This window comes from Manacus vitellinus, unplaced genomic scaffold (assembly GCF_001715985.3).
Source record: "Manacus vitellinus isolate BGI_N305 unplaced genomic scaffold, ASM171598v3 scaffold_53_pilon, whole genome shotgun sequence".
Taxonomy (NCBI): Eukaryota; Metazoa; Chordata; class Aves; order Passeriformes; family Pipridae; genus Manacus; species Manacus vitellinus.
Window position 1 is genome coordinate 1,316,830 of NW_021940637.1, and position 12,848 is coordinate 1,329,677.

A 12,848-nucleotide genomic window follows, 5' to 3' on the forward strand; every position below is an offset into this window, starting at 1 on the left:
GACAGGGACACCGCAGTGACAGGGACACCGGGACTGGGCACTAATGGCCCCCTGACAGGGACACTGCCCCGACAGGGACACCACACTGACAGGGACATCACCCTGACAGGGACACAGTGACAGGGACACCGGGACCGGGCACCGATAGCACCCTGACAGAGACATCACAGTGACAGGGACACTGGGACCGGGCACTGATGACACCCTGACACAGACACCGCCCTGACACAGACATCATCTTGACAAAGACACTGGGACCAGGCACCGATGGCACCCTGACAGGGACATCACCTTGACAGGGATACTGGGACCAGGCATCAGTGCCACCCTGACAGTGATACTGAGACCAGGCACTAATGCCACACTGTCAGTGACACTGGAAACTGGGGACTAATGTCACCCTGTCAGTCACACTGGGACTGGGCACTGATGTCACACTATCACTGACGCTGGGACCCAGCCTGGAAAATGTGGCACTACTGTAACACTGCCACAGACGCTGGAACCTGGGCTGGATACCTTGGCACTAATGTCACACTCTGTCACAGACACTGGGACCTGGGCCTTGGCTCATGCACTGCTGAGGCTGAGAGGTGCACGCAGCACTTGCAACTTTTTAGTTGGTCTGTGATCCCTCCATTCCTGAGCTGCAAACACAACCCACGTGCTTGTCTCTTTTTCAGCTTTTAACACTGAGCTCTTTCAGCTGGTCTCAAATCCAGAACTGAACAGGAGACTGTCAAAAGCAGATAGGAGGATCAAATTCCTGGGCACAATAAAGCAGCCTAGTGCTCTGGACTTTGGCATCAAGTGCAAGGTAACAGCACACAGATGTTCCAAGGTAACAGCAGAGACTGATGTTGCCTACAAACCCACGCAGCTGCAGCTGGTTAACACAGGCTCTCCCTTCCACTTTTCCATTACCTCAGATGCTGAGCTTCCAGATCCCATTCATGTTTGCCCTGAAGTCTATGTGGTCATTTAAACAGTGGAAAGCTGGAATTAAATAGTTGTGTGTGTAACTGTCATTTTTTATATTGACAGAGAAGAGGGTATTCATTGTACAAATGGTGGTGTCTCACTCCCACACTGACCATTCCTCCTGCAAAGTGCTCCACACAACATGTTGCACAGAGATGCAGAACCCTGACTCTGTCACAAACACACAGCTCTTGCCTGTTCAAAAAAGGACTCTACGGGATAGAAAATCCCTGTTTACCACAAAGACTGATTTAATAAAATGAAAGACATTCAATAAAGTTAAACAAAGACCAGATTTTTGTTCATAAAAGGCACAGATCTACTTAGGATATCAGTTCTATGTTAATTGTTTCTTGACAGTTATCCCAAGATCTGCAGAAGCTGGAATACACTTTTAGCCACTAAAACCAAACCCCTACAAACAAAGGTTAAATCTAAGGGAGTGTTTCTTATGGGTGAAACGCAACGAGAGGCTGAATGAGCAAATTAGGTTGGAGGTGCTTATATCTATTGAACATTAGATTGAACACTGACCTCAGGCAGTTCTAATGCGTAAAAGAGCTAATGAGATTGCTCTGACTGCATGTCAGGCAGTCCAGGGCAGCTTAAATCAATCATTAAAAGGTATAAAATATAACAGTCTTTTTAAGTAAAAAATTCTGGGCCAAGTTAAACGCATGAAATTTCTATTTGCAGTAGGAGCTGATGTAGCTCTCTGAGTGTACACCTGGGCCCCTCCAACACCAAGTCCTGCAGGAAAGCTGGACTGAGGAGACCCTGGTTCCTCTTTTCAGGTGGACAGACCATCCCTCCCGCAGCCTGTAAGGCAGGATGCATTTTATGCATATCATGAGGGGACAAAAAAAAAGGGGAAAAAGGCATATAAACATATATACATGCTTTGATACCAGCTCTGTGTAAGAACCTTGTAAATCTCACAGAGAGCCAGTGAGCAAAAAATGCTGTTGTGTGGAAGATACTCTGTTGTGATCAAGGAGACTAAGGTAAACCATCTCCTGACTCCTGATAATTACAAACAGAGCACTGGCCCAGTTGAGGTTGCTACTGACTCTATTTATCAGGACACCTGTGACATTCATCATCTTTAATTACGTATACTTCAGTGGGTATTTCTCAGTAAGTTCCAACATACTTTGCAATGGAAAAAATATATTTGAAGACTTCATAGAATCACAGCTGAAATGGACCCGTGAGGGTCATCTAGTCCAACACCCTGCTCAAAGCCAGTCCATTTAGCTCAGGTTGCTAAAAGCCCGTCCTCTCAAATTTTGACTATCTCCAAGGCTGTAAGCATGTGGCACAGCCTCCCTGGCAATCTGCTCCAGTGCTTGACCGTTCCCATAGGGAAAATGTTTGTTGTTATATTTAATAGGAATTTTGCACATTCCATGCTTGTGTACAGTCACTGTGCACCTCTGAGAACTGCCTGGGTACACCCTGCCAGGAGGGAGCTGAGGACAGCAATAAAGGTGTCATACACGTGGCTAATGTGCAAATACACTTATTACCAAGAAAAAGGGAGAAACAGACTGTCTCATAGGAGAATGAGTAACCAGACTGACAGACATGAAGAGGAAGTTCATCAATGGTAAATTTACCGTACCATTTTCAAAATCTGCTCTATGTCATTTTGTAGCACAAATTCGGCAATATTTTGTCAGGAAACAAACCAGAAGGAATGATGGGCACTCCTGTGCACTTCCTCACCCCAATAATGCATTAGTGATTATTTCTAAGCAGGTAAATTGACAGACGTACCCAGAGCTCTAGATAACATCTCAGTTTACATACCTGGTTTTACAAAGTGTGCCACCCATCCTATCTGATATTTCACAGCATGCATGGAAGAGTCAGAAAGGGACTTAGCAGTGAATCATACTGTACTTCCCTTTAATGGTCTAGCAACAGAGTATGATTGACATAGTTTCAGAGAGATCAATGAACATTTTAGCCAGAAGCTTACTTGTGTCTAATGTAGGAGCAATAACTTTGCTCAATTCTATTAGTGCTGTCTGTACAGAATGCCCTGCCCTAAAACTCATCTGCCACTGGGATACAATCCAATGTTTATTTCCATTAGTTTAGCCATTGTTGGTAACAATAAAAATCAGAAGACAGTTGCAAACTAATGATTTACGGGCAGAATGAAACACGGGATGACCTTGGCTGCCTTCCATCCACCAAGAAAATGACTGGTAGTTAGAAATAAATTAAAATTATTGCAAAAGGATAACATAAGTTATTTCTCCGATAGGTAATTTTACCAGCTAAATAGCCCTGTCATTAAACTAGCAGCTGTTGTACAAATTATATTCCAAGATAAAAAAAGAAATTACAGCTTCCATGGTTGTTGCAGCTTTAAGAATGATGAAAAACCCAATTCTATAGGAGTCGACAGAAAAGGAGCTCTTGTGATAAGGCTGAACACAGAGTCTTGGCTGGACTGTGCTCAGCTGAATTACTCTTAGGAAAGTTAAGCAGAAAAGATCAAGTAAGTAGATCTATTATCAGAAATGAAATTCCTTTACAGGTGATTCCAGAGGAAAAAACCAATCTTCCCTGACTGGGATTTGTAGTTAATGAAACTTCAGAACTTTGTTTTGCAATTTATGTTACTCTGATAAAACAAAACCATATACTCTGTGCATAATTTTTGATAGTGACTGCACTGAGACTTCTTTTCCTTTTACCTTTACCCATTTTAGACAATTCTTGTTACTGTGGTTGTTAATGTTTCTCATATTTTGTGATGTCCTGTACCACTTTTCAGTATTTTTTGCCTTGACTGCCCTCATGCTCCACTCCTGTTTAATGACCTCTTTTTTGGTCAATGGAGAATAAATAAAAAGGCAATCTATTCAAACAGTTGCAGTGGGGTACTACAGAGAACAAAGTGGTGGTCCGTGCAACTATGATTTATAAAATATATTCTGGTTTTCAGATGTATGGCCAGCCAAAAATCCACATCTGGAAAGAGTTTTCACATTTGCAAAAGTACTTCTCCAATGTCAGTCAGGAATGGAAATGTACTTATAGTTGTGATACCCTGTCACTGGTCAAAATATACAACTGACAAAAGAAATTCAAAAAGATGAGGGGAGGTTGCATCTTTCCTGCTTTTTCCACGAACAAGCAATCCTTTAAAAAGGTCAAGGAAGATGATCAAACAAAAAAGCAAAAAGCTGGCAGAATTTTAGACATTAAATACCATTAGGAGCCATTTCTCCCATCAGATGCTGTACACAATGTTAATGTGAATATTATAATGCTGACAACTTGTTCTTGACTGAATTATGAAGCTAATAATTCACAAATAAAGGATGCAGCACTTGTGTCAATGTCTACTGTTGCTAACTGTAGTGAATCAGTACATTTACCTGATATTATACAGCTGAGGCATTTGTTTGGCAGCAAGTCAGGCCAGAAAGAAGGATTAGCATGCTGTCATTTTTCTACACACCATATTTTTCCATAGCTGATGACACTTGAAAGCTACAAGAGAACCTGCCCTGTTTTGTCAGATTTACTCCTCTCCCAGTGCAGTATTTCTTTGTGTTTGATGCACAGGTTGCTGTAACCATCAGAGCTCAGATATTTGGCAAGCCAGGCTCAGAATGGAGAGCAGCAAGGGCAGCTCCTGAACCTCACCTGGGATAACGAGCCCACCTCTACTATGAAATAATAACACCACAAATTGTTTAGAGAGTGTTGTCTGGCTGTATAACACAGTTCCTAAAAATTAATGTTTTAAAATTTATGATTGTAAAGAACTTCAGTATGGTCTGACAGACAAATTACTGTACTGGGACTCAAGAAATCACTGATTTGCTTAACATGTTTGGCCAAAGGATAATCTCTCCCCTTTAAAATGGGGTATATACCATTTACCTGGTAATTTCACAATTAGACAGAACCCTGAATCACTAAATATCATTGTGCAAAGGTGTCAAGAAGAGAACTGCAGTTTTGCCACTGAAGACACACAGTTGGAAGTAACTAATTTTCGGCAATTTTGTCAAGCCTAAGGTTTAGAAATTTGTTATGCTTAATGTGAGAGACTCAAAAATGATACACTGTCAACAGGTCTTCCTAATTTTTCACACAGACAGGGCAACTCACCACCACACCAAGAGTTCATTGCAGAATCTTAGGCTGAGATCCAGGAGACCTCGAACTAAATCTAAGAAGACAGTTGGGGACCTGAATACTGACTGATGGTTTGACAAGAACTTTAGGGTTCCTCTGGAAAAGATGGGCACCTTAATCTCTGCTTCAGATTATGCCCCTTTTGGGGCAGTTGGTCTGCTCTGGGACAAGCTGCTTCTCCTGTCTGCACAGGCCCTTCAGCTTTTTGACTGCCTGAGCCGTTCAGACTTACAGGTCTCCCCATTTTGTATTTGAAAGGTACCTACCACAAGCCAGGCGTGGGAGTTGAAGCTAGAAATCTCCAGGATTTATTTGAACATCTATCTCATAGTTACCCCTACAACTGAAACAAGAAGTAAATCCCCTGGGGGGCTCACTGTGTTGTGGTTTGATGGTCACCTGAACACTTGCTTATCCTGAGCCTCAACATCCATCCCCGGCTCCTACTTTAACACAAGTTAGTCAAGAACTCGTTTGCATGAGACAAACTGCAAAAACTCCTGGCTCATTGCCCAAACAATGGTTTTACACCTTTTTCATGTAGATATATTTGAGATATTTTAAGCTTCACCTTTCCTTACCTCATAACTGAATCACTGAACATTTAGGGGCCTGGGAAGAGTCTTAAATCTTGACTCGTTTCCAGGAACTAGAAGCTTCTCTTGCAACATTTTGAGCTTGCCAAGAGTCTCTGACTAACCTACAGGGAAGCTGCCTTCTGCATTTAAAACAGGGAGATTCATTAGTTTTTAACTGCATATAATTTTCCTAGGAATACAGCCTTAATGCAGCTGCAGTCTCCAACAATGGCAGTGCCTTTTGCACGTTCTCAGTACTGTGTCAAGCTAGCTGCACTCACTCAATAAATTACACACTGGAACCGTTCATTTGCTGTTCCTCATATTTGTTTCCCTCACCTTAAAGAACACAAGCCCAGCAGCAGAGGCAGCCACTGCTGTTTGACAAACACCACGCTGACAAGATCCTGGCTGCAGCCACTGCCTCCTTAGCACCGAGACCTGTCACCCTACAACAGAAGTCCCAGTGGTACTTCTCAAACCAGCAGTACATGAACTGTTTGATTTGCCTTGACAAGCTATGTGTAAATAAAGACATAACTGAACTTTACCCCTTGTTCTTGGCAGATCTGGGTTAGTCTTTCCAGCTGCTCATCTTGAATAACCTTTGCCTTCTCATATTGCTGAATCATCATCTCCATCTCCACTTTCACTGGAAGGACATACGCTGGAAAACACAAACAACACTTAAAGCAATCCAGCTGTGATTCGTTTTTTTATCAGAGAGAAAACCTTTACAGGCCAAAGAACATCACCCTTCTCCCTTGCATCCAGACAACTAGAGTATTTCTAATAGAAACAGCATGAGGGTACTTTTTCCAGGGATGGATTTCTAACAGGGGAAATGCAAGGACTAGATCTTGTTTAGTCAGATCTCCCTTTGCCTGGACGAGCTGAAATAGATGCTGCATGCTCTTCCCAGCTTCTGTGGCACTAACATAGATCTTTCCCAGTGTTTACCACAGATTTCCTGAATTGCTGGGTAGGAGGATTTTCTCTTTAGAGTCAAGACCCATCCCCTCTAAACCTGAACAGCATGGCTCCCTCAGGAAAAGAACTATTCCAGAGCCCTAAGCATTTAATTCCTAGACTTTGCGGTAAGAAATAAATCCTTAATGGAAACACCAGACTAAGAAGGGTATTTTTAAAAAACAAAAAAGGCATTTATCTTCTATTGCTTTGCAATCTACAGACCAGTTTTCAATAGATCTTCTGAATGCCTCTAGAAATTTTGCTCCTGTCTTAACTATGGCAAACTCAGACTGAACAGAATAACTGTTCAATACATGCTGCAATCCTTGATGCTCTCTGAAGTCACACAAGATCCTGAACTTTTCTTGTATGCTTCAATCAGAGGGCTATGACCTGTACTCAACTCTGAATACAAAGTTTCCCGGGCATTTAAACCCAAAATAATAACTTGACTTTGATCTTTCACACATGAGCAAAGTGACCCTTCATTTATTCCCTTTCCACCTCTTTTCCCTGACACAAAGCACCAAAGTCCTTCCTTCCAGGCACAGCCACAGACTCTGCTCTCTGCAACCTTGACTTGCTGGGGCTTTATCGTCTTCCCTGGTGCTTCCCCACAGAGGTCTGTGCAAAACACCACCAATACACACTTCATTATCATGCTGTAGAGCACACCAGCACTGCAGAGAGCACCTTCAGCTGGGAACCCCCATGGTAAGAAAATGCTGCTGGAATCTGACCTGAAACTTGTATTACTGCCAAGAACTTGGAAAAGAAAGTCTCAAGATGGAGCTGGCTGTATGGTTATGGGGAGGGTGCAGCAAATATCAGAAAAGCAATCAGGAAGCAATCAGGAAGCAATTATTTTGCAGAATCAGGAATGATATCTGGTGGCAAGAGGCATGAAGCAGGTCAGGGCATTTGGTTTACAGGACAGGGGATGGGATGGTGCCTAACAGCAAAACAAACCCCTGGATTATAAAGGCTCCCAGGGAGCAGGAGATGCAGCCATGATCTTGGGACCTACTCTCCTTCATGGGAATTGTAACTCTCTTCTGTTCAGTGTTAGCAAAATGTAAGAGAAAGGAGAATGACAGAAACAGTGGTGGCAAGCAATCTTTCCGTATTTTTAAAATCTCTTTTCCCAGCCTGCCAGGTAATGCTTGGAGTCACAAACTGAGTCACCACTCACCATCAATGATCCTCTTCACTCTCCATATCCGCAGGGTGATAATTAGGCTGATAGCATCCCATGGGCTGCTGGGGCCATTAGCCACTGTTGAGGCCACCATTGGTGCCAAGGACAAGATTATGACAGCACCATCAAACACCTAGAGAGAAATCACTTTTTTTCAAACCTTTCCTTAAAATCATATCCCTGCCATTCCTCCTTGGAATCTTGAAGGACTCCCTCTTTGCCCAAAAGAAATGCAATTATGGCACGTATTTGAAAGGCATATGAGAGGTGGCCAAGACCCAGCCAGGCTGCATCCTGTTTAGGTAGCACAACAGAATTCCTCACTGCTTTTTATGAGGTGAGGAGAGATAAACTGTTGTTAGCAGGGCAAGGAGAGAGAAAGGTATTTGGAAATACTGGCCAAGATCCCCAAGGAGAAGTGGTAGCCTAAATGCTATTACAGCCAAAGAGTTTTATCATCATTGGTATTTATTACCTGTTACTTGGCATAATGTCATCCAAAAAAAAAAAAGGATGCAGTCCCTGTCCATAGATCTTACTGTCTAAATGAAGAGATCAAGAAGACAAGTAGAAAAAGATGGAGCAAAGAGACTTGATGGCTCTTGGCCACATCCTGACTACACAACACGTGTGCATCTAGACAGAAAGACTGCCTGCTCTCACTTTTATAGGGCAGAGAGGTTTTCAAGGATTCTGACAACTGGGACCATTCAGAATGATTTATATGACATTGGTTACATTGGGATTAGATCAGAAAAAGCAATTGTGCAAAGCATTAGACAGAAATGAGCTAGTAAATACATTTCAGAGCAAACTGGCAATAGAGTTGTGTCTGTCCCACACTGGCCTAGCAGGGTAGAAGAGAATTCCATGTTCCCATTCCTACTGAGAACCCTTCCCTGCTGCCAAAGACCACTGATTAATGGTTTGCATAAGGAGGCAGGACATAGATTTTTATAAGAATTATGTATTTGGAATTGTGCATAACAATTCATGTGTATTGAAAAGAAACACTCCTTACTGCTGCCACTTGATGGGCAGTAAACAGTATCACTCTATTCCAAATTATCAAAATGAATTATCAGAAACTGCTGCATTCAGCCTTAATAAGAAGAGTCTCTGAATCAACATTTAAGTTTCACTTCAGTTTTTTAGGAAAACAATTTAAAAGGTTTACAACTTTATTACAAAAATGTGCAAGCCTCTAGACTTGCTTAAGCTCCAAGAACACCCAGATTTTCTTCTGGTACATCCTGTACAGTATTATTTTATCAGACAGTATCAAGAAGGAGGTTTTAATTCTCCTGATCTCCAGATTTGTGCTCAAGATTATGTGTTACTTATAACACGTGCATTTCCTTATCTGTCTATGCACATTCTACCTAATTTTTAATTTGAGGTACAAATTAGTGTTTATCATAATTCAATTTAATTAAAAGAAATTTCACAATAAAAATAGGGGGTTTGCCAAACCAGTACTTTCTATCAGAAAACCACATACAATTTTTCAACCAGTTCTAATTTCACTGATCACAGGAACAGGGATACACAACTCACGTGACAATTTTTATTCCTATTGCTCATTATCCCAGGGCAGCAGTATCACCAGATTAGCACAGCTCAAGAACAAAATAAATACACACAAAGAGCAAGAATGCCACAATCCCTCCCTTCATAAAATATTTTCAAATATTGCACTCTCCTGAGTCTCTCACAGAAAAAGGGACTCCATCACACAAACTAGGGATACTTGCATATAAGATGAATGTGTGTATTTATCTGGTTAAAAGACATTGTATTGCATCAGGTTAATAACAAAGCCACCCAAAGCAGTTCTTCATAGTCTTACTGGGTCTGCCTGGAAAACAGCACCAAGAGTCAGAGTTCTTACCTCTATTTTGTTTTCAATGTAATCCCATATGCCAAGGACCACAATCCTCAAAATAGTCTAGTAAAATAGATTAGGGGGAAAAAAGATGATGAATGTTATTGTAATTTTAGATAAACATTTAAGCCCTTTATTCATTCAGGGAATCATTTTTTGTCTTATTTAAGCATTATGCATTTCTTATAAATAATAATGAGGCCCTAGAAATAGCTCCACTTCTGTATTATACAAGCAGGCATTGTTTTCCAACCACTATATTGACTCAGTGAAACCTCCATGAACAAGCTCCAAGTTGAAACGTTCATCAGTCTTTCCCATCCTCCTAAAAATCTGCTTTCAGATCTGTGTGATTTCGATTACCAGCCCTCCCCACACTGCCCCCCTGACCCAAGCCTACATAAGATCAACTGTGGGGCCTCCTCAGTTAGAATGGGGGAAGATTCTCTTTTCTGGCCATCTTTGATACATCAGTGACTACTTATTTTCTAAGAGAAGAGACACTGTCCTCTCCTGATGCCTTAAAATACTAACATGTCATCAGTCTGAAGAGCAGATGCTCTTATCTGGAGTACAGGACATTTGTCTTATTATAAGATCCCAGAAAGTCACAGGGTAAGGGAGAAAAATATCTCTGTGATCCTCCTCTATGAAGCAAAACAGCTATAAGTAGCCTCAATAGCCAGAAAAGAGGAATAAAGAAAGAACACAGAATGAACCAATGGTGAATTCCCATTAAAAAAAATCCAATGGCACCTTTCCTTATTTTTAACCTGGCTTTCAGAAGACACAATAAACGAAAAAATCAGTCAACTCATGATTGAAATGGAACTCACATAAAAGCATAACTGGTAGGGATGTTTTCTGCCAACAGCAACACAGAGGTCAGATTTTGATAGACATGACAGACATGATGAGTCCACCTGCAGATGTGAGCCTTGCAAAGATCACCAAAATGCCACTTTCTCCCTTAAAGAACAGCATAAGGACTGAGGGCTCAGTAGGCCTATGTTTGAGGGGTAACCATGCCAAGAACTGTGCAGAAAAAAGTGACTCCTCTTCATTACAAATACAAATCCCAAGCAACTGAATTTATGCCAAACATACCAGCACTAACTAATTGCAGAACAACACTGAATTTCTCAGTGATGTTCCAATGCATGGTTTTGCCAAACCCCATGAGTCCAATTGCCTCATTTGGCCTGGGATGACTGTGCTGAGTTCTCTCTTGGCACTCCAAACCTGTGTAACAGCACTTAATTCTGTTTTGCAGAGGGAGACATTGCTGTGGGGAATATGGTGCTTCCAGAGCCCAGCCTCCTACCATCAGCAAGCAAGAAAATGAACCAGGCAACACTTAGTCAGAAATGGTGTATGCAAAAGCACTGGCCAAGTCTGGTTGAGAAAGAGGGTCACCAGCCAGAAGAAAAAATGCAGCTCTCTCTTTTCTCTACAAAAAATTATGAGACTCTACGTAGACAGCAAGAACTGCCAATGCTTGCTCCTCCTAAAACCAACATTTGACTTCCAAAGCATTTTACAAATGCAGTATAGGAATAAGGCTGACATCCCTTTCCCTGTTAACGTCTGCTCTCGAGGTTTATTTGCTTTGTGGAGGGAGAGATGCACAACAGCAGCTGCTCAAATCCCTTAATGACCCCAAACTGGCCAGCATGATGTGATGGCATGTAGGTGTAAGTGCACGTGCTGCTGACCAGCCAAGGCACTCCTGCAGCCCCAAACTCGAGGCTGAACACTGCCAGACAAAGCATCCCTGCTCCTCTGTCAGCACCTCCCTCACTCCCCACTGAGAAGCTGCACAAAATAGTCAAGTCCAAGTTAGCCATGAACCTGTAAGTTCAGCTGTATTAGTTAATCAGGGATACACCACAGCAAGGCAGCCCTGGGGAGACACATGAGGAAAAGCAGAGCCTTTTATAAAGCTTGGGATGCCACCCTTCCTACAGCCACACTGCTGAGGGCACAGGGAGATCTGGCTCATTCTCTGCCAGGCTTAGGCAGGGTTTATGAAGTGCTAGGTGGGTGAGTAACTAACTACAGGATGGCTGAACACTTAACACCTTCAAAGAAACTGAGGGTGAAAATCTTTCTTCCTTTGGACAGGTGTGCACAAAGGGATTTTCACTGAAATAAGGCATATCTGCACAAAGGAAACAGAAACACCATCTCACAACCCTAAATATGATTTAACATGGGACTGTTGAGGGAACATAAAACCGGATTTGCCTTTCTGCCTTTTTAGTTCCTCACTGCAGTGTTTAAATCAGACTGTGCTACTGTCACATCACCGGGTCTGAGCAGCTCCAAGGGCTGGCAGCTGGCACAAATATTGTCATTTGCAGTCTGCTGCTGAGTCAGCACACGTCAGCAGTGACTGGAAGTCCACTTGGCAGTCATTTAATGCAGGATTGGTTGGTGGTGCTACCTCTGGAAGAGAGGTCTCCTCCTCCCAACACATGCCTTGCTGATTAGCACCTTGGCTCCCACCTAGAGCAGACACACTGCAGGAAGGTGAGTGTAAGGGTGGAACGAGCCCAGCTCCCCATCCCAGAGAGACTCTGCAGAACAAGCTGGGCACAACTTGGGGGGGAGCTGAGAAAACATTTGTTCTGTATGGGAGGTCTCAAAGCCACTCTTAAAAGCCCTCCCATCACCAGTGAAGTGACAAAAGCCACGAGAGGCAGCCTGTCCTTGGTTCCCTGAGAAAGCCCCATGAGTGAGTCCCACAGGTGCCCCAGGGTGGCTGTCCCTGCCCACCCTGCACCAGCACAGCTCCAAACCAGCCCTGGCTGTCCCCACGCTGCCTCTCTGTGCACAAGCTACTAAATGACACCCACTGCTGCTGCCACAACTCTTACCCAGAGCAGGCTGAATCAAGCAAATCTGGGCATATCCCTGATTGCTCAGTATAATAAATACTTCGACTGCAACGAAAACATTGGTACTACTTATATACAACATTTTCGTGTTTTTCCAAAAGCAATCAAAAATATGTTTCAAACAAATAAATATAGTGCATTTGCTTGTATACTGTCTCTGTACAGAA

At 42.6% G+C, this 12,848-nt stretch overlaps 1 protein-coding gene across 1 annotated transcript in view; it reads right to left on the reverse strand.

Moving 5' to 3' along the window:
* Nucleotides 1-12,848, reverse strand: part of TMEM266 (transmembrane protein 266) — a 66,389-nt gene that overhangs the window by 20,173 nt on the left and 33,368 nt on the right. The window contains exons 8-10 of the mRNA XM_029963157.1: nt 9,788-9,844; nt 7,891-8,029; nt 6,278-6,393 (exon numbers count right to left, since the gene is read on the reverse strand). Of these exons, the coding sequence (XP_029819017.1) occupies nt 6,278-6,393; nt 7,891-8,029; nt 9,788-9,844 (312 nt within the window). The remainder of the gene's footprint in view (nt 1-6,277; nt 6,394-7,890; nt 8,030-9,787; nt 9,845-12,848) is intronic.